This window comes from Phasianus colchicus, chromosome 3 (assembly GCF_987193195.1).
Source record: "Phasianus colchicus chromosome 3, bPhaCol1.hap1.1, whole genome shotgun sequence".
NCBI classification, from domain to species: Eukaryota; Metazoa; Chordata; class Aves; order Galliformes; family Phasianidae; genus Phasianus; species Phasianus colchicus.
The window spans coordinates 86687799-86710836 of NC_143438.1; the positions used below are offsets into that span (position 1 = coordinate 86687799).

Below are 23038 nucleotides of genomic sequence, written 5' to 3' on the forward strand. Positions count from 1 at the left end.
ATGTTGTATATTAAACAAAACCCAAAAACTAACAAACTTCTTTCCAGACAAATGGCTATCTGTCATCATGGAAAAAGCGGATTGTATTCTCATGTATTCTCATTTCCAGGAGATGAAATCTGGGTCTGCTGGGGTTTTTGCTTACATAGTGATTTTTAAAAATACTTAGGAAACACTTGTTCTCATGACACAATCCCCATCATTAAAACAGCATGCGCATGGCTCAGTCTCAGAGTATGAAGCATGCGCAAATCACATCATCCTTTATGAGGTGGCTAGGACAGTGGTTCCCATCTACAAGTTCATGTACTGCTGCTTGTCTTTCAGAATCCACCTATTTATATTAGCTGCTTTTCCTTTCTTTGGGACAGTGGTTTCACATCATTTGGCTTTCCCACAGGAAAACAGGATTTCTGATTTCCAGTACACTTCCAGAAATCGCAAGGGAGAAACACACTCCAAAAATACTGATAAAAATGCAGAGTATTTTTTTCTGATTGCTTTGAATGCATTGCCATTTCTTGTCTTGCATGCCATTGCATCCTCTCCCTTGTGATGGGATAAAAGTTTTCCTCAAACTTTTATCTTCAAAGTGGAGTCCTAGCATGAGAAGTCCTTTATGCTAGGGTAAATACAGACCACTACAAAGTGAGGAAGACAGATGCATTGCAAACTGTCTTCACAGCTAAAGGACAATTCATCTCTCAGATTCTTGCTCTCATAGAGCAAAGGGAATTATTTTGGAACTTCTGGGAGAATAATTTGCTTGTGGAATATACAAGAGATTGCTGGCTTCTGCAGTAGATATTCTACCCTTGCTAAGAATAAAGAGTGGGAACCACTGAACTAGAAATACTGATTCATAAACAGTCATGCATGGAAATAATGCAGTTACATCCCATCATGCAAGCCAGATACTCTCCTCTCTGTGTTTCACCTAACACTGGAGTTTCATAAGCAAATGGTACGTGTATGAGAAGAAAAATAATGAATTAATACTAAAAATGAATAAAACACAGCCCTACTCCATGTATTTACCCTTTTCACCTCACACAGAGTAATAATATTCAGGAAATCTTTCCATATTTTTGCAGTTTATCTAATCACTAGGATAGCTGATCATTAGATTAGGCTAGTCTCAAGTAACTGGAAGCAAAAGGAAGTCAGGCTTACTCCAGTATTTTACTACATTATCAGCTGTACTATCACTGTGCAGGTGAATGGAGCTTTGAGAAATCAAATACTCTAAATGAGATTTTCAGAAATATCCTCCTTTGCGCTTTTTCCAGTGGAAGTTAGCATACAACTAATATGAAGACAGCAATGAGCCCTGCAGAAAATCTAGCCCTCAGTGAATACTTTCAGCTGATCTCTAAGAGTCCACGTTTTCCCAATATAAAACAAAGAACACGTTTCTGTTCCAAAGTACTTACAAAATTTAGCCAATCAGCTGATCCTTCTAAGAAAATCTAATAACATTTGTTTCTATAGAGAATAACACACAAAAGTGATCAACTTCAAAATAGTTGACCATAACTTCTTGATAACTAATATTTTCTTTTAAATAGCCACCAGGCACCTAGAATTTCAAGGTCTAAATTTGCAAGTTTCTGATTTGGGAGGGAAAAATTTCCCATTTTAGCCAACACATTTCCTCATCCTTTGGTGGTCCTTATTGGAGTGTAGGTCTAACTTTAAACTCGAACTCACTTACCATCCAAATTATCTGGTGAGAAATATGACCACGAGTTCTTCCTTAGACTCATCTTTGACAGTCTTCAGAAAGAGAAAGAGTCCCTGTTCACACTAACAGGCTTTTGCTCAGTCCCTTTCCTCATTCTTCTCTAAAGTGATTAGAAATGGGCAAAAATAAGCAATATCACCCCAATTCATGGGGTTCAATTCCTTGTGAAAACAGGATGGATATTTTTCACCAAAGGATGCAGCCAGAAATGTAAATAGAAATCACATGGATGTTGACCCACTCTTTACTTTGCAGTGAACATTTCTCCATGTATCAATCACTAGAAAAATCAGGATCTCTCAAATATTTTACGTGGGCCAATCATCCAATGAAAAATGGAGTGCTTCACTAGCAGCTCTCCAAAAGATGAAGGGCTTAGGCTAGGAAAGCTGACTTGTGTACTGATGTTTGTGAAATGAAGTAGAAATGAGAAGAACAAGATAAAGTTGAATGATGGGAAGATGTTTGTTTAGGATCAAATAAAATATTTAACAATGTAGTCAAAATCTTATTATTTCCAATGATGTGTCTTTCAGAAGTTTGCATTGCTACTGATTATTTCTATGTTTCATTGCAGGAAGGTAAAGTTATTGCCCCAAGTCTTAAGTCACAGTTCAGCAAGATGTTTTAACATGTCACTAACTTCATTCAGATGATCAAAATCATCCACTTTCCACACTTTCCATTACCTGAATCAAAACCTGTAAATACACATGCACGGATGTTGATCTGCTGAACTTAAATGCAAAGTTACTTGCATGCATTTGGACTGACAACGTTGGGGCTGCATAAAAAATGTTTTTCAGCTCTTACAAAATATTTTTCACCCACAGACTTCTAGATGCTTAGCAGAGTAGGTTAGTATCATTTTCATTCTATGAAAACAGTGAAAAGCACTTGTTTCTAAGCAGATCATTGGCAGAGCTATGACTAGATCCCATGTTTTCAGAACAGCAGAACAATGAACTATCTGCAAGGTCATGCAAGTTTATTTTTATATTTAAGTAATGTTTCTTTCTTATTTCCCTTACTTTTCATGGTGGTTAGATGAACTACTGCTGTCAAAACAGAAATTGCAGGCAGAGAATGGCATGCAAGAAATATGAAGAGTAAGGCTCAATTGTTACTTGAATGTATATACCTAAGTTTTCTTGTGAGGCTCGATCCAAAGAATGACTCCCTACTAAACATGACATTACTGTAAAGTGAAGAAAAGTTATTAAGATGAGACGTTAATGATTACTCATGAAAAGCTCTATGAAAAAGAATGGGAATAGCCTTTCATTTGTATTTAATGAAGTATGCAGTTCAGAGTGACTTTTTTCTCCTTCCTGTTTTGGGAAGTTGCATTAAGAAGAAATACTGATAGTGAAATTTTCCAGCCTTGCTAAAAATGCTTTTATTTTCATTAAGTTGTAACTACTGGCAATACTAAAATGCACCACATTTTATTCTCTTATACTCACACAGTAGGAAGGGCTAGTACAGTGTTCTGCCACCTAAAGATCTCAAAACATATTTCCAAAGACAGAGGGATATTATTTATCTTGAAGACATAAGGAAACTGGGATAAACATTTTTTTTTTCAGTGACATGATAGCTGACCTAGCAATGAATGTGTTTTCCTGATGTCCAGTTCTACAGTTGGGTAATGCTGTGTGCCAAAATTAAAAACCTGTCTAGGAGCAAAGCCCTAGGAGAAACTTCAAAATTCTTCACTAAAGTGCCTGTATACACCCATGATTCAAAATTAACACACTAATCAAAATAAGTGTTAATAGCTATTACAAACAGTGCGGAAAAATCAAGCCACAATTACTTCCTCAAACACAGACATAAACACCTGTTTCAAAATAAACAATGTTCACTCTGCAAAAGCCCAACCCAAAGGTTGGGACATGTAAGACAGACACCCCAGTATTAGCTGAATGAGAGCACTCTAATAAATGAGGACATTAATGTCACTTTTTTCATAAAACTTCCTTTTTGGGAAGATGAAAATTCTTTATAATACATACAGAAGTGCAACAGCATAGGAGTCTTCAGATCAGGTGGAAACAGAAAATCATCCTTTCTCTACAGACACAATTGCTATCTGAGATTTCATACAATTATAGAATCCTTAGAGTTGTAAGGGACCTCTGAAGGTCATCTAGTCCAACTCCCGTGCAATGAATGGGGACACCACAGCTAGAGCAGGCAGCCCAGGGACTGATCCAGCCTCGCCTTGAAAGTCTCCAGGGACAGGGCACCCAATGCTTCTCTGGACAACCACTTCCAGTCCCTTACCACCTTCAATGTAAAATACTTCTTCCTTATATGTAACCTAAATCTACTTATCTTTAAGCTTAAAATTACTTCCCCTTGTTCTGTCACCACAGACCCTGCTAAAGAGTCTGTCCCCTTCTTTCCTGTGGTTCCCCTTTAGATACTGAAAGGCTGCTATCAAGTCTCCCTGGAACCTTTTCTACTCCATGCTGAACAGCCCCAGCTCTTTCAGGCAGTCCTTGCAGGAGAAGTGTTCCACCCCTTTTGTCATTTCTGTGGCCCTTCTCTGGATGTGCTCCAACAGGTCCATATCTTTCCTGTACTGAGAACTCCACATCTGGATGTGGTACTCCAGGTGAGGTCTCACCAGTGCAGAGTAGAGGGGCAGGATCACCTCACTAACTCTGCTGGCCATGTTCTTTTGATGCAGCCCAGGATATGGTTGGCTTTCTAGGCTGTGAGGGCACATGTCCAGCTTCCTATTCACTCTCAGGTCCTTTTCAGTAAGTCTGGCAGCTTAAAGCATTGATTAAGGAAGAAACAGCTAATGGCATCTGCAGCATGAAGTCACCACACTCCCCACCAGTAAGCAGTGAAGAGCACAGTATCAGTTACTCTTGGTTTTGGGCATGTACAGGGCTTGCAGGTATGTAATAAAAGAGCTATTCTTAACAGAGCAACACAGCAAACATCTTCAGTACTCACAAGATCCAGCCCACTGCGTGGGTCAACATGTTCTTCAATGCATCTCACATCTTTAGTTCTAGTTTAAAGTAAGCTTCAGTAAAGCCTTGGCTCTTGTCAAATTTTAATTAGCTTTCTACTACCACGAATCCTTCCCTACAAACTGGCCTTGGCATTCAACTTCTGAAATGGACTCTTTGCTCATTGCCTCATCCTGTGTTTTTCCCAAATGTTCTAAGAGCAAGGAGTTGCCCTTTTTTTTTTTTTTTTTTTTGTTACGCTGCCATCTCCTGCTTGGAGGACAGGTTCTAGAAAGATCTGCCATAGAATTCAACTCTATGGAGTTCCTAAAGAGCTTTCATGTTGCAGAATAGAAACTCTGACATTTTCACGCTTTTTTAATTCTTTAATTTTCAAATAATCATAGAATCACAGGGGTTGGAAGGGACCTCAAGAGATTACTGAGTCCAACTCCTCCACTAAAGCAGGCATCCTACTAGAGGTCACACAAATAAGTGACCAGAAGGGTCTTGAATATCTCCATAGGAGGAGACTCTACAAACTCTCTGGGCAGCTTCTTGTTGTACTCCACACCCTTACTGTAAAGTTCTTCCATGTGTTAGTACAGAACTTCCTATGTTCAAGCTTTAGGCCATTACTTCTTTTTCCTACTGCAGCACACCATCAAGAAGAGCCTGGCTTCATCCATTTGCTTCACCCTGAAGGGGAGCTCAATTTTTTCTAGTTGGTCTCACATAAGGAACTCTACCACGCTGCCTCATCAGCCTTCCTTTATGAAAGAGGACATGGGCATCCATGACAGCATTCCAGTCATGTGAGCTGTCTTACCGTGTCTCTGTGATCACAATGAGATCATGACTCTGTGATCGCACACAGATCTCTAGTTCTTCCTGTTTATTTCCCGTACTGTGCATTGGTATACAGGCACTTTAGGGAAGCAGAGGGTGCAGGTATCTCTAGAAGGATGCAGGAAGGTTTAAGCCAGTCTATTGATAATGTTATCTTCTTTGAAGAGTAATTACAAGATCCAATTAGACAATTGAGAGATATTTCTCCAGAGTTTACTTTTTAAGGCAGCATTACCAAGACCCTCTCTGTCACAAGGAGCTCCATCCCCTTCCCCCATCAAATCTAGTTTAAAGCTCTGCTAATCAATCCAGCCAGATTGCTCCCCAGAACACTTTTGTCCCATTTTCTCAATTGCATTCTGTCTGAAGCCCACATGCCTGCTCTCTGAAAGGCCCGACCAAGATCATAGCACCCAAAGCCTTGATCAGGACATTATCTTCTCAGCCAGTAATTCCAATCTATTCTCATCCTTCTTATTTTATTAACTGTTTATTTTTTCTGACTCTTCTGAGAAAGATTTGGACCAATTCTTCTTTCTCCATTATCAACCACAGTTGATATAAACAAGAGTTTTATGAGAGATGGGACATGGAACTGTAAAAACAAGCAGATTAGAGCTCAGTCTCATATCTACTGAAGTCAGTGGATGCTTCCACAAGTACCATCATTTGTCTGTTTACTTGGAGGAGTTCCAATCTGTTTTTTTTAATAATGCTTATTTCTTTAAACATATTGCTACTAAGGTTCCCATACAGGATTAATGATTTTGCTGAAGGTTGTTACTTACCTAACAACATAAAAGCAACACAACCTTCTAGAACGAGGGCCATGGGATTACGATTTTAAAGATTCTGGGCTGAGCATCATAATTATCAGTTTCTAATCCAATTCATCCATGTTAATGCCTTCTACTGGACTAACTGAACGAACAGCTCAGAAAATACTGCAGGAATTGTTCTGTCACTGCAGGTACAGGAACTTCTCTAGGAGGTTGTAATTCAGTTTACAATTTTTCCTACAATTCTTGCTCATTTTCTCCATGTTTTAAATGGGAATGAAAATGGAGACAGCTTAATCATAAGTCTTTGTGGAACTATTTATCTTTTAATACCTATTGACTTTCATTGTGGATGATCCATTGATAGTAGTTTAGCATTTAAGTGCTTTATGTGTCTGACCTAAGAGATTGAATTCTTTTATGTGCTTTCAAATCTGTAATTTTGTTGGAGGGGTTATGAATAATTCATGTCCAAATATGTCTGAGACCTTGTAGGTTCACTAACAGGGTCTGCTCTGCTGTAGTCTTCAATGTCCAATCAGTATTAGGAATTATTCTTTCATTCTCTTTGCTTATAAAGCCCCAAAGTTACTGGGAACTTTCCCATCTACTTCAGCAGAGGTAAGAACAAGCCCTTAACTCTACTGTAGCCTTTGTAGTAAAGTGAGAGAGCTTGATTATCCTATTGATCCACCCTAGCCTTTCATCTTCATATTTATCATCAAGAAATCTGAGAATATGTTGAAATGACACAGACCTGATCCCTTCCATCAAAACATTGCTCTGTGTGGTACTGTTGAGCAATAACATGAGACAGAACTTTAAATTCACTGCAGAACAACCTGAATGCTTAACTCTGCCCCTATAGCATAGATCAGGAGAAATTTCTATAGACTAATATAGAATCTCTATAGAGATTAATCATAATGAACAATAAAGCTGTTTACAGACAGTCAGCAAGCAACACTTTCCAGTTGTACGATTAGCATTTTAGCTGTGTTGTTAAGTTGGGAAAAAAGCAAGCAATTAAGAAATGGATTGGTTAAACATTTTTAATGACTACCTATGGTGTTAGTAGCATGTTTTTGTTAACAGCTCACAAATCCACAAAGAACCATTTAACCCACATTCTCCAATAATGTATTAAAAGAAGACTTTAATAATGACAGAGGCATACCTGGCAGTACCATCCAATTGCTCTTTCCTTTTAAAGAAGAGAGGAAGCATTATAAGAAACCAAGGAAAGAAGAATTACACAATAAATCCAGCAGATTCTTTTAATGGAAATTGTTAATCTATTGCTAATTGTATACACTTATTTTGTTCTGTGATCAGATCATTACTGACAACAGAATTAAAAGCTTTGACACTACATTTTCAGCTAGTCACAAACTGTAAATGATACAGTTCACTGAAACCAATTTGCGTTGCTAAGAATGGTAATCCAGGCTTTGATGAGAAGTCAATCTCTTGCCCTCTCTCCCAGGACCTTATTTGCAAAACACCTCTTAAATTTCAGGTTATGTTTAAATCACAGAAGAACCTTGTACAAAGGACAAGTTTGAAAACATAGTAGTGAGTCTAGACATCAGGTGAACATGAGAAGTGTTCTCTGAACAAAATGTGAGGACAAGGAACCTTGTAGGAATCAGTGTAATGGATAATGTGGGAATAAATACAGAGTAAGAAGGGATACAAAAAAGAAATATACTGAGCCTTAATTAAACACTTGTGCTTTTTCTTAGAGATTTCCTTTGGGACTGATGGGAGATTAGTTCTAAAGAAATACACTGTGAATAAAACAAAGAAAGAGGTAATATTTGATTATGATTTTCCCTTTGAGAAGGTAGGAAACTGAAAAGTTTCTTCAAGTCAGTTTTAAGAAACAGCTGGCACTGCCATACTAGCATAGTGAGTACAGCTCATCTATGCTGAGCAACGGGTTAAGAGCACTTGTTTTCAGAATGAAGCATAACAGCAAGCCCAGAATGAATGTTGAAATGATATGCTTTGTTAATTAATACCCATTATTAGCAACTGATAATCTATATCTAAAAGAATGGGCATTTAATGGGCATTTTTGTGTTAATACCTCAAGGTGAAACAAGAAAAATTGAGTCAGACACCCATTAACTTACAAGCACAAATTAATTATAAATGTTTTATGCATGAAATGCTTTCCACTGAACTCTGGAGTGGTGATCATAATTAGGATTTAAAAAATAATGACCTCAACTCACCAACAAAGTTTTCTTTTGAACCTTCAATGAACAGCATCAGGACAGTTTTAGACATTCCTTGACTGTCCTCCACTGAATTATACCCATCAGCACATAGTATTGCCAAAAAATAAGCATCTAACAAGTATTAATTGTGTTCTTGTGTCATGGCCACCACTGTGATAACACATTTCTCAGACTGCTTGAACTGGAGAGGGAAAAGTAAGAATTTTCAGCACAGCCCATCTTAAAATATACGGTTGCATCCTAGAAAATGTGAAAAGTGCAGGTGCCTGTGGCTCAGACTTTCTCAGGATCAAAGTTGCAGAGGGAGAAATTGAGATTTCCAGATCAATAAACTCCAAAGTCTTACAAAAGGAAGCTGATTGCAAGGCAAGCTTCTCTTTTGTTCAACCTCATCGTGAGAGACAACAAAAGGAGTTGTCCATGCACCCATGGAGCCAGAAGTCAAAAGCATTTTTTTCACTCTCAACTAGGAAAATGGTAACTGGCAACTCTCTGCTACCTATGAAAACTTCATTATATACAAAACTCCATACATCCTGTCCTGAGTTAAACTTCACAGAAAATGGTGATGGAAAGGTGTGAAATTCACTTACCTGAAAAATGGAAATGATACAATTGATTCGTAAAACCTCCAGGTAGCAACAAGATCAATTCTGTTGGGGTTAGTAGCATAGTATCTCCAGGCAGCCTGGAGATTTCAAGGATGAGACAATAATCAGTATAAGGCAAGGCTATTCCTCGGTCTGAAAACAGCCAGATTATTTTAAAGACCATAATGATTCACCAGAGTGACTATCTGGAAATGAATTACTAATGAGTCATACCAAATGAGTGGCAATATATGACAAAATTATTAACACTGACTTTTGATCTGGGAGGTTATTAAAGGAGGAAGTACTACCAGTGCAAACAAGAGATTACAGTTGACTAAACTGGTTTTATTCTCCTGTTGCATACTCCTGAGAGAGAACCAAGGACTGCTGAACTTGTGCAATATTTCTAGAAGTGATTAAATTGGTTACTATCTAATGTACCATCAGAGGAAATTTTGCTGAGCTCAATCTATAATTCTCAAAGCATACAGTTAAAAATATTATGACTAGATTTGCTGCCTGCTAAGTGGATATGCAGTAAATTTAAGCAGTAAATTCCATTCATTGCTCATTCCTGCAACTCCTGTTTATGAACAGCATTTATAATGAAAACCAACATTTCCATGTGATGTCACAGAAAGCTTCTATGTCCCTCTGTGGAAATGCTATTATTTGCTTCGCTGCACTCAGGATGCATTCCACAACTATGCTGAGTAATTAGTCAGTCTCAAAACAAGTAATTCTATGCTCAGATTTCTGAACCCATAACAAAGGTCAGAATAAAAGACTGAGTGAGCTAAGATGACTCTTCCCATTGAGTCCTCTGATCGTCCAGTAACATAACAGAAGACCCAATGGCATGTTTCAGCTTTTACAAACCATACATACTACTTAGGCATTTTGACTAGATTGAGCTAGTCACTGTCTGTTGTGTCACTGCTGTTGCTGTTTTCACACTAATAACAACATGACTTTGTTTCCACATAAAATTCTTTCTCAAAGGAACTAAAAAAACCTGGATTTTGGAAAGAATATGTTCTCAACAGCATGTTTTCTGTGATTTTGTAAGGCTGACATAGAATTTTGCTGGTTTCCAGAGGCAAGAAGATGGGTGTCTTTCTTCTAATGACACCTTTCTTCTAAAATACATTATGGAAATGGAGAGATCCCTCAAGAACTGCAAGGACCATCGGATTATCTAGCTCAATGTGAAAAATATTTCTTCTTTACAAATACAGCTTCTTACATCCTGCAATGACAAATGAGAACTGGGGATGAGGGAACAGGAGGTCCTTGCTGCATTATGCAAAAATCTTCATAAACAACACTTTTTCAATGAGAGAAGTGGCTGCAAACCTGAATGAGTTCAGCTGCTGGCTTTCTTCTTTTCTCAAAATGTTTCTGACGATGTTGCTCCTGGACCTTCAGTGCCAATCCTGAACCCAAAATACCCTGAAAGCATAAAGTGATGAAAGATTTTATCATAAAATCAAGGAACTACTTGGGTTGGAAGGGAACTTAAGGATTACCTAATTCCAACTCTCTGCTACAGATAGAGACACCTCCCACCAGACCAGGTTGCACAGGGTCCCATTCAAGATGGCCTTAAGACTTCTAGAGATGGGGTAAATTTAAGCATTTTTTTATTCAGGAAAAGTGGAGAAATTCTGTGAGGAAATTGTTCTGTGGATGAGAATGAGGATAGCTACATGGGACCCTTCTGCAGTACATTATGTGTTTTCCATTGCTCCACTGAGGAGGTTGCTTTGCTCCTCCCATGTGAGAAAGTCACTCCAAATCATCTTTAGATTCTCAGCAAACTTCTTGAATGCCTACCACCTTTCCAAGCTGGAAGTGTTCAGGTAATGTATTTCTTTTTAAGTTATAGAATGGCCAGTGCTCTGCAATGATCACTCAAATACAGATCTTTGGCTTGCAAATATTTAGAGCTCAGTAAAATGGTCACAACCCTAGATCAATAGGTCCCAAATATTTTAAAAATATGTCTTGTGTGGCTATGTCAATACCAGTAAACTAATGCAGGCTAGGGTACAAGCTCAAGATCTGTCCTGTGATTGCCCAGATCATTCACCTGCTGGATTTGTTCTGGCCTGAGCCAACTAACACTGTCTCAGACAATGTTCACACATGGTTCAGAAATTATCAGGGTGACATATTATATCCAGTAGTTTGCATGTAAAGTTGGGAATAAAGAATTTTGATAGCAGCATCCTACTTGTCTTCAGGAAGCAGAGCATAGACCAAAGTTATTTACTAATATAGACCAGCTCAAGTGTCTGAATTACTTCTAATAATAAGTTTTGGTTCCATTGGAAGTTTTGATCACTTTATCATCCTTTTGCAAGCATACAGCTCTGGGCTGTGGCTAAGGGAGGAGAAAGAAGTTACTTACTGCAGGAAGAGCAAAGAAAGACACTCCAATGAGTGAGAATGTAGCTGCAATCAGCCGTCCTTCCCACGTCTTGGGAGTCTTGTCACCATACCCAATTGTAGCCAGGGTGATCTGTGGGCAGAACGCCAGGCCTTCCCATAAGTAAAACAAAACCAACAACCGTGTTTTAAACATCACTATCAAACCTGTGTCACTCAATTAGCTCTACGGATGCTCGCACAAAACTTCTTAAAACAGAATCCTTATGATTGGCCAGTCAGTCTTTTTCATGATCTCATAGTCCAGAGGCACTGCATCTGGAAGAATGGATTTAATCTTAAATCAGCTGCTTCTCTAGGATGCATCTACTGAATGGGAACAGATGTGGCACAAAGACCAAACCTCATGCCTACTGTCAGTGCACAGTTAGGAATGCAACTTCCCTATTAACAGTTTGCAGAGCTTTAACAACAAGTCAGGGCTACCTCTTCCTAAAGTCCCAGCCACTAAGAAGCAAAGATAATTTTGTGAAAACTTATTCCTTTCCTACACAACTGCTAATCCTTGTTTTTCAAATATGACCCTTCAAATGAGACCCTACCTGAACTTCCTACTAAAAATATTCAACAATCCTGTGTATCATCTTTTGGTTAGCAATAGAAAAGGTGAAGGAGGAATCATAGAATCATAGAATGGCTTGGGTTGGAAGGGACCTCAAAGATCATCTAGTTCCAATTCCCATGCCACATATCATGCCATTTACAAGAACTGTACTGAATAAAAAAATATGCTTCTGAATTTTAGTCACAGATTCTGTACAATACAGTCAGTTCCCATAACTATTGATAGTAAAGAAACATCAATTCTCTGTACAAGATGGCAAGGATTTTACATGATCAAATGAGCAGTGGTGCAAAACAGTATAAGAACAGGAGTATTAAAAATCCCTCTTGGTCAGTATCCTACCATCAACGGAATTTCTTGAGTGATTCCTGTCAAATCCATTTAAGACATAACCAACATGTAGATTTCTTTTCAGAGACATCTTTCTACCCTTCTATATGTGAATCCAGAGAGATTTTCAGGAGAATGGTCTCAGTGGCTCCTTGTAGATCTAACTTCCATCAGCATCTACCTATACTGCCCAGACCTATGCCACATGTTGCTACAAAACAGACTTTGTACCAGCTCTACTTTTGTCATTTGCTGAAGGATGTAGATCTCACAGATGGACACCGCTGCAGTAAGAACTTGGCTGCCCCTATGCATACGCTCTACCAGTAAAGTTATACTTAGAGACCCTCCTCCAAAACAGCCTTCCTAGAATTCAGAGCACAGACTAGTATCTCTATAGGCTTTAAGTACCTAAGAGCCTCTGCCTGACTAGATATCCACAGAGAGATAAATTCCGATAATTGATTTTAGTGGCGTTCTTACTATTGGTGATGTTATACCAGTAGCATCCCGCTCACTCAAATTTAGCAGCACTTATATTTAGACCCTAACACCAATACTTATTAGATACAGGGTTTTTAAGAAGATCATAAAGAATTTTTGGATTCACTTACCAGGCCCCACCACAATGCATCTGCATAGGTCTCAAACTCTTCCTTCATCTCCACCCCATTAGCATCCTTTTCAGGCACATCTTTTTCAACCAGGTAAACAAGAAACGAGGACAGGATGAGTGTCAGGAACCCAATATACCAAGCAGTGATGAGCTCCTGCAAAAGAAACAAATGGACAATGAAGGGGCTGAAAACAGACTCAAAATCCAGTGTCAGTGTAATTGTCAGGAGAGAAGCACTGACAATAGCAGAGCAGTCACTGGAAGGTTGGTCACAATTCCACAATGAGCCTAGCTCAGCGCTTACTGGCAAAGTTGCTGTAAAGTTAAGTAAAGCTGAGCTAAGAGCTTAGCTGCACCATGATGGGACTGTGTCCCTGACCTTGAGCCTTAAGTCATTCTCAGTCCTTTTGCCCAGGGCTGGAGGGTTTTAGCAGGCAAATTAATGGCTATGCTCTCTTCAACTTGCGAGAGTCAAGGCTGCAGAATGCAGTTTCTTCTCTTTAGGCATATCAAAGCAGCTTTCAAGGTTTCCTTTCAGCATGGAATGATGCAACAAGAACAAATCTTCAAAAATTTAAAACAAAAACAAAATTTAAGCTGTTAAAACAAAATTAAGCTTGCTTTAGAGAGTAACTGCAGTAGAGCATGTGCCTAATCCTATTGAGGTGGGAGATGCAGTGACACAATTACAATCTCAGCAATGTCTGAAACAGAGCAAAATGTGTTCACAAGCAGTAAAAAGTCAATATTTAAATGTTTTTCATTTTCTGATTCCTGTTGTTTTTTTTTTTTTACCAAAGAAAGGGTTGCAGCTGAGAATTTCATAACTGAGTTTTGAGATGTCACCTTTTTTTCATAGAATACAATGGCTTCAGTTGGAAGGGTCCTTAAAGATCACTGAACTCCAACCCGCCTGCCATGGGCTGGTTGCTACTCACCAGTTCAGGCTGTCCAGGGCCCCATCCAATCTGGCCTGGACACCTCCAGGGATGGGGCATCCACTTCTCAGGGCAGCCTGTGCCAGTGCCTCACTATCCTATGAGTAAACAATTTTCCCTAACTTTTAATCTAAATTTCCTCTCTTTTAGTTTATGGCTGATTTCTGGTGGGCAAACACAGATGGCAATTTGTTGGTGAATCTTGCTAATAAAATTGTTTCTTTGCTGTCTTCCAGTGAAGCAAATTTCTCATAACCTCTTTCTGTCTTTCTCATTCAGCTGAGATCCAAAAGGTGGTGATGGGAAATCAATGTGGAATGATGGGAAAAAAATCCCACACTATGAAGCTTTAAACAATTTCTAAACAATATCCTTAGCACATACATTTCTTCCATGATCTCAGTTTCCTGAGAAACATTTTAGACATAAGTGTTTATATGCCACCTGCCTTGTAGCAAGCTTTATGGGGAGGAAACAGAAGTTGGTATGAAATGAAGGAGGGTATCCCTATCAGCCACTACAAAGAAGTAAAGTCTAATTATGCTGTGCCAGCTGGCATTTTAATTTTCAAAAAACCTGAAATGTCATGAATGTCATTCATGGATTTAAAAAAAAAACAAAAAAAAAACAGTATGCAGCACAGTTTTTCTACACCCAGCACATATGAGAAATCTAATCTAAAAGCTTTTTATGGAGATAGTTTTTAACTTGTAATAATACTTGGTTGAAAATGAAAAATCACAATGAATCTTTCTGGTGTGAGACAGAATGTCTGACTGTAGCACGCAGTTAGACTGAGAAAAGATGATTTTAGAAATTCTGTCCGTCTGGATTCACACTGTGTGCGTCACTGTATTGTCTGACCCATGCTTCCAAAGAGGAGTTCTACCAGCAGGTCCTTCTGAAATGACATTTCTGCCAGCCAGTCTTTTGCCATCCCTCTGGAGTCCTGCTCCATCTGGTGATCACACAACCTGTGAAGCCACTAAAGATAGGTTGCAACTACACAGGCATTTCTGTCAAAGATTTCAGCGTACTTTACTATTAAAAGGATGTCCCTGCTCTCATTCTGTGTAATGACAAAATTCCTGTTGCAATGTCTGTGAGAACAGATGCTCACTCTTGCCACTTCCAAATATCACTATTGAGTAGGGGAGAGTAAAACAAGTGGCACAAATGGTTCATAGTGTGAAGAAGGAAATGAAGTTGGAAAGAGGAAACCCAGGGCATTGATGGAGTCGCCATCCCTGGATGTGATCAAGAGCCATGTAGATGTGGCACTGAGAAACATGGTGTGGTAGGCATGGTGGGGATGGGTTGATGGTTAGACTAGATGATCTTAGCGGACTTTCCATCTTTAATGATTCTATCATTCTATGATTACTGCTGCTAGAAATAATCCTAAGGCACTCCTGCACGTATGCGTCCCCTCTCTTCCACTTCAGTATCTCTCCCCCAGGCCCCAGCCCCAACTGAGTCTTGCAAGCTCCTCACTTACTTTGCTATGTGCACAAATAGCTGATCCCAGAAGTTTCCATGTGCCACCTCGTCTGTCCATTCGGAGCATCCTCAGGATCTGAAGGAAGCGAAGGCTTCTGAGCGATGTGGCCAGAACATTGCCCTGGTTCCCAACAGCAACAACTGGCACTGAAGCAATCAGCACAAAGATATCTGCAAGGTGAAAAGAACAAAGCCTGCCAACAAAAGTGGCCCCATCACTCAGTTCTTAATCCCATATGGCTGTGCTGCAAATTTCCCTAGGCAAATTTTAAAGCTGCCTGAAAATGCCTGCTCATGCCATTTAATCAGGTACCTGCACCTGGAGCACGGAGTCATGCACAGAACTCAACAGACAGCCCTGTAATCTATTTACAGATCAATATGCTGTATTTGAGACACTGGCTGAGCTAGCATAGGGATGCAGAGAAACAGTGTGCTAATGCTGACAGAAAAAAAACACCACTACAAAAACCTGAATTCTTATGTCCCTCAAGAAGGCCACAGAGAACCAGACTTAGAGATCATCACACATATATATACTATATATATGTATATAGTACATGTAGTTTTTTGCTCTTTTGGCTGAGTTTTCCTATTAAAATCTGTGTAAGCACACACTGCCAATTCACTGATCAACCAAGGAAATCCAAACTACAGATCACTGCATCTTTTTGTTGGTTGATCTGATTTGCATGTTTTTTTTTTGTTTTTTCTACCCCCCCCTCCCCCCCTCCCCCTTGATTCACCTCTCTCGTCAACCTCATACAAGTGGTACCAAAGGAGTTAAAAAAAATTATCTGGGCTCTCATTTTTCAAATTGTCTTCATATTTTATTTCCAGCCAAAAACAGTGTTTCCAGATGAGTTTCAGAGTTACTCATTTTCAATCATTCTCAAAACAAATTAGTGCCAATAACAAAACAAAAAATGAATGAATGTGAACATGAATGACCAGTGCTCAGGCAGAATGAGCTCCTGCATGTTGGCAAGTTGGTCTTGTGGACATAAAGGAGTTCTTGGAGGGGATTCAAAGGTGGATAACGAGTAGCTCCAAGGCTAGTTGTAAGTAATGCCTACCAAATTTGAAGGATAAAATGGGAGAAATCTCAAAGATACTTGTTTGTAAATACAGACCAACATTATAAAGATAAAATACAGCCTCTGAATATGAAATAGGGCTGGGAAAGATAGCATAGCATTAGGATCTGAAGAGCTTTGAAACTGAAGACATTTTGTGTACATTTTGTGATGAACTTGAGAAAAAAACAGTTGGGCTCAGGACAAGAAAAATGTATTTGAACCATACAAGGATCAATTTTTTCTCATTGGCCAACCACCCAAGCACATCTTACATGAATTCTTATTGCCAGGTATTACAAATAACCACTCCAAGCATGACACAGTTCCTAGCACAAGAGGCTGGGCTGACTTTGGTGCTCTCTGTACTGCCTTTCACTGGTTTTTGCATATCCTCCCAACGTGGCTCAGAAGGAAAAGGACCTAACAAGGAAAACAGAAGTACAACATATGTGCCTACCCAGCATGCACAGAGGCTTTCTGGCAAACTTCAGTCTCCCTCTCCATCCTTTGTAGCGACAGCAACACCCAGCAGCCCAGATTCTTAAGGCAAACTCTGCTCCAAAGATGAAAATGGCAAAAGTTTCCTGCATTAAAGACACAAAGGAGACTGTTAGACTTAAATTTTGCAGTAAGGCTGGATGCACAGCAATAGATGAAGCAAAGAGAGTTGCAAACTGAGGTGCAAATGTTGGGGACAGGGATGAGAAAGAGAGAGAGGAAGAAAGCAGGGAAGAGAACACAAGTTCATGAGAGTCGAGGAAAAGTGGGACGTAGTTTTACAGCTTGTTAAGTCATCTGTGTATAGGATGTGTTCTTCCTACTGGGTATATATGAAGTGCTTACCAGTTGTTCCTTCATGGAACCACGTCTGAAGAGACAAGGACAGGAGCAAGTGTATTCATATGGTAATATTTAAGGCATATATATAAAGGCATATATGTGACAAATTTAAAGCATATATTATCACTCTCAATTTCTCTGCAAAGAAAAATAGGATTTTCTATTGTGATTAATGACTGGGGAATTTTTTAGCTCTTCTAGGCACGAAAAGGAAATGAGGAGAAGAGAAATTTTCCAAAGTGATTGAAGGTGATGGGACAAGAGCATCATGGGGCTCTGGAAATATGAGATAAAGAGGAAAGGAGGATTTTCCCTAATATTCATACCCCCAGCTGCTGCCCATTTCTGAAAACTGCTGAGAGCCATGTAAAAGCAGACACAGGAGAAATTACCTCAGGCTTTCTCAAATGTGAATAGATGGCTCAGAGCAGAGCAACAGGGACAAAAGTGAGATTCAAATTCCCTAGCAGATGAAGGTGTTTTCTTACAGCTCCTTTTTAAGAAGAAACTTGCAAGGAGAAATCACCTTCTAAGCCTCTTGGCATTTAATTCTTGTCCACATCTACGTGCCTCTGGTGTATAAAGGGAAATGGAAATTGAGATCCTGGAAATAACCATGTGGTTCTCCTAGAATTGCTATTCCACAAGACTAGGGTTAGTGAGAAAGACCATTTTCTGTTTCATGACAGTTATGGGAAAAGAGGAAGTCGGGATTATTTTTATAAAATGATTAATATGTCACATTTGTACTTAGTGAGCTTTTCCTATTTTTTTCTCCTTCTGCCAAATAGGAGTCCTACACAAATAGTCTTGAGTATGAATCCACCATTGATAAAATAAACATTGTGGAAAGTCAGAGAAAGGAATATATATTTTTTTCTCCAAGTACATTTCTCTCCTTCATGGACAATAATCAGAGACATTGCTTTGAACAGTTTCATTTATGCTACTATCAGACACAAGTTTGAGTCCAATTCTAAGGACCTTCCTTAAAAAAAAATAGAAATGCTGGGAATGGAAAAATATTATGGAATAAATCGATAGCATTGAGAGACCCTCAAAAATTGAGTTTTCAAAAGTGTTGAGTTCTAGTCTGATCAATAGGTGATTTATTGGTACTTTAGAAGGAGAACTGCTGGGAAATACTGAAAACTCACTATTTAAAAATCTTAGGCTAGTAGTCTTTCTTTCTTCCTTTATACTCAGTTGATGTTGACAATGAACTGGGAATTCTCCAATACGTAAAAGCTCAGTCACTGTCCCAGTACCCACAGAAGAAATTGTACTGCATGCAGAGCAAGTTTCCATCACTGCTGATGGAACTGATTTCTGTTCAGGGACACGATCAGCAGGGTGACACGCTGGCCACAGACTACTTACCAGCAAGAGAAGCCAGTCACCTGAAACAGTTTCATACTCCTTGAAAGTTGTCAGGACAGCTAAGATCAAACATCCCAAAACAATCAGAAACCTGGAGTGAAACAAAAAGGAGAAGCCAAGAGAATATTACTGCTCTGTATTTGTGTGGGAGATACTGCTTGTTTAGATAGAGGAGGTATGTACTTCTGATCAGTAAGCAGTGGAGTGGGCTCTCAGGAAGACCAAGGGAGACTTGGAAGTTAACAAATCATGGCAATAACCTATTACAAAATGACTCCAAGACAAACATATGGTAATTAACTCTGTTGCATTCTTTAGGAAGAAAATAGATAGTACTGCATGTCAGGAAGGGATTTATAAGATATGTAATGCTCAGGAGGTCTTCTATTTCAAGCTGATGTTCTGTGTGCTTCATAAAAAGGCACTGTGGTTGCAGTGAAATTAATCTACTTGGCACATACTGAGACTAGAGAAAAAGCAAATGCTTCAACACAACACAGCATTGGGACAAACTCCCTTGAAAACCACACTGCTTTTCTTTTTTTTTTTTTTTTTTCCCACTTCTCTTTTTGCATTCATTTCTATGCAGATGAAAAGATGAAAAAGCTTGAAAAGATGAAAAAGCTTGAAAGAGAGACAGTAGAGAGGGTAAAGTTCTGCTCTCCAATAAACCCAATATGTGATAAATCACTGCCTCTATTGTCTGTGAAGACCCAGAACTCAGAGATTTGACAGAAAATTTAACTCCCACAGCTCGTAAATCCAATTCAGTCCAAATTGAAGTCATGTTGATCTGCTTTACAAAACTATTTCCAGGTTCAAGCTATTAAAAATCTTCTACAGATAAATAGGTAGGAAAAAATCAAGGGAGTCTTGTAAGTGATTGCTGTGAAGCAGAGTGGGGTAAGCTTGTATTCTAGTACTTAATGTAACCAGTTCATGGGCATTTTGAACGTGCTCTCAAATCAGATCCACAGGAACAGAGGGCCAGTGGGCATGGAAATACTTCATAGTTTAGTGAGTAAATGGGAAGGACATCTCTGTAAAAGCTCTGGATCTTTTGCTAGAATGCATCAAAGAAATGATAGGCATTAGGCACTGAAATCATCCAGGTGGGAAAAAAAAAGTCTTGTTAAGACTTGAACTGTGTAATTCCTGTTCTGAACTTCAATCTGACACATGAAGTGCAATTTCATGTCTTGTTACACTTCGTTTCACTGGGTGAAATGGACATAGTCCAGTACACATATGGAGGCAGAGAGAATGATGACCACAAGGCTCAGCTTGGATATGTTTCCTCTAACCTGTCCTGGACTTTTGTTTCTTTTGTGTATGGGAAAACATGGGGCTAAGAGAGCACACCCTGACAATACTTCCATGCAAGGAATGGACAACACTGAAACAGCTCCCAGCAAACCCTGAAGGGTTATGATGCTGTAATTTTCCAGGCCCTGAGGGTTGTTCAGATTGAAGTCTCTATGCCAGTATAATCACTTGGAAAAATTCAGATCAGCCCTTTTGAGAAAGGTTAGAACAGATATACATGGATTTGCTCATGCTGACTCACTCTGGACTTCTGGACAAGTTTCTCCTTCTCCCACTCACCAGCCATGCTCTGGAGGAAGGGTTATGTGGCTGACAGGAAACAGCCTTTGAGTCTAGAACATGTCTGTTGCCATCAACCTATAACCACATGCATGCTAAGTCAAGACAGTAAGCAGTTAACTTAGTACCTATGTGAAATTCTTGCCATGCCCTCAAGCTGGTTTTGTCACACCATAACTTGCTGTCCCCATCTTGCAGTCATAAAGCCAGTAGCCCACTAGCTGACTCACAATTCCTGCACCTCCACAAGCAAAATGATGCTAACTCAACCAAGACAATGTGATTCCTTCAACCAGCTATAAACTAACTATGATTTACCAAATTACAGCCACTACAGTGGCACCATCACTAATTCTCCAATTAAAAGCTTGAGCTTTAGCTACCTGATGATTTCCATCGCAGTCGTTTCTTTACACTGCATGACCCAGTAGCACACAGGTACCATTTAAATGATTTAATGAAAGGTGAAACTGTGAAAGCAGACCAAGGAAATTACATTATTGGCTGCTTAAACTTAAGGTGTGAATTCACATTATAATGTGCACAGTCATATAAAGATAATGTGCAGATTTTGGTTCAAAAAGACAGAAGCTCAGAAGCCTAAAAATGCTTGCAGTTTAACCACTAGAGGGTACCAGCACTCCACAGACCAGAAGAATCCTGCTCAAATCCTATTTTCCCTCCACGTGAAACAAACGAATTGCAGGTGGTGTTCAGGTGATCATATTCCTGTATTTGATATGCAAGAAAATGAGTCTCACTGCGTTTAAAAATCTTTTCCTTGTTCACTAACAACCAAATATTGGCACGAATGGGCAAGGGGTGCTTCTTGCTCAGTCGCTCTGCAGCACAGCCCACGCTCCACCAAGCAGGAGCCCACCTGCAAAAATAACAGATTGTGGAAGACAGAAAAGGAAAAAGATGGTGGGAGGGTGAGACTGGAGATCATAAGTCACAGCAGGGAACATGATCTGAACCCCTAGCCTTAAGAATTATGTGAATGCAGTCCAGAAAATTGCCTTTTGAGGTTTGACTGCTGAGCAGAAACCACAATTTCCCCCCAGACCCACATCCCACAGAGCCAGGCTGCTCCTTCTACACTAATCTGGGTGAAAAGCCTGTGCTGCCACAAGTAAATGCAATCCATCTTGGAAGCATCAGATCTCCTTCTACCACCCTGCTTCCAAAGGATAAACACTCGCTGCAAGTTAATCAAATCACATCTCAGCAATCCTCATTTAGTATCTGAAATGATGACCGTGTTCAGAGCACTCTATGAATTTTAATCTCTCTTCATGCTATGCAGCCCACCAGTTTCCCTGCAGCCTATTTTGTTTCTTTTAGGTCCGGGTGTTTACAAAACCCGGAAATCTTCTTAAGTTCTCTTTCTATAGCAAATGCTACAAAGGTATCATATTTTTTTTCATCAGTCCCCTTTGCTCAGCAAATACAACAATTATACCTTCATCAGGAGTGTCACCATACCCATTTTTTTGCCCATATGGTAACTAAGCAATCAGAAAGACTTGAACTTGTTTGACCATTGCTCTGTACTGTCCCATGGCAATACGACAGAACCTGAGCCTATGTTCTCTAATCTCATCTTTTAAAGGCAGAAGTGTGGTTCTAGTGGTTGAGTCTGGCTGTAAAATCGCAACAGGTGACTCAGAACACTGAAACCACAGGGGATGATGAGAGGAGAATCAAACAGTGACCTGGGAAATCAGCGGAGGGAGCTTCTGAAATTTACACAAAGTTACAGTGATGCTATCAAGAGGCACATAGCATTAAAGGTAAGAAGAAAGAAACAGCATAAAAATTAAGGTTTAATTATAAAAAATGAGTCCTCTGAAGCTCAGACTTTTTGACAACAGTGTCTCAGCAGGTGGCAGCCTGTACCTCTAGACTAATTCAGATATGAAAAATAAGGATTTGAATTCACCACCTCAGCTTTTAAAAATTAACCTTGCTATCATTTCATGTAATGTTTTGTGGCCCAGTAAGTTGTACCTATTTGCAGTATTATTCCTAAAATCTTGGTTATTTTGATGGATGTGTAATTTACAGACCACCAAATGGCAGTCTTCTTTTATCACTGTCACAACTAATATGCTATTCAAAGTAATAAATGTTCTTGCCATTGAGAATCACATTTAACTTTCATATTTTCAAATCATACTATTTTGGAGTATTAAAAATAATCTTCCAAAAAGAATACATACTTCTTCCAGGAAAGAAAAAATAATTTATGACCATGCTAGGTTATGAAACTGATTCTTCTTGGATGAACATCACGGATTGTTTTGCTGATTTATTTTAATGTTTCAGATTCTTTAAGTGTTTCTTCTGTATCTCTTTCATATGAACCAAAATGATGCTGATATAGCTGAGATCTTTTATATTTTTTCTATACATAGGTGCTTGTCATGTATCCCATTCAGCATCTCTTCCATGGAATTTTAGGAGCAGATCACATAGTGATTTGCCTATAACTTATTCCAAAACATAACAGTTCTTCTAAAGCTGTCATGAGGATCAGAAACATCATAGG

General features: G+C 39.1%; 1 protein-coding gene across 1 annotated transcript in view; it reads right to left on the reverse strand.

Moving 5' to 3' along the window:
* Window positions 1-23038, reverse strand: part of KCNQ3 (potassium voltage-gated channel subfamily Q member 3) — a 188726-nt gene that overhangs the window by 12377 nt on the left and 153311 nt on the right. The window contains exons 2-9 of the mRNA XM_031591239.2: window positions 18883-18973; window positions 17120-17246; window positions 15582-15754; window positions 13144-13299; window positions 11597-11707; window positions 10540-10635; window positions 9184-9278; window positions 7522-7548 (exon numbers count right to left, since the gene is read on the reverse strand). Of these exons, the coding sequence (XP_031447099.1) occupies window positions 7522-7548; window positions 9184-9278; window positions 10540-10635; window positions 11597-11707; window positions 13144-13299; window positions 15582-15754; window positions 17120-17246; window positions 18883-18973 (876 nt within the window). The remainder of the gene's footprint in view (window positions 1-7521; window positions 7549-9183; window positions 9279-10539; window positions 10636-11596; window positions 11708-13143; window positions 13300-15581; window positions 15755-17119; window positions 17247-18882; window positions 18974-23038) is intronic.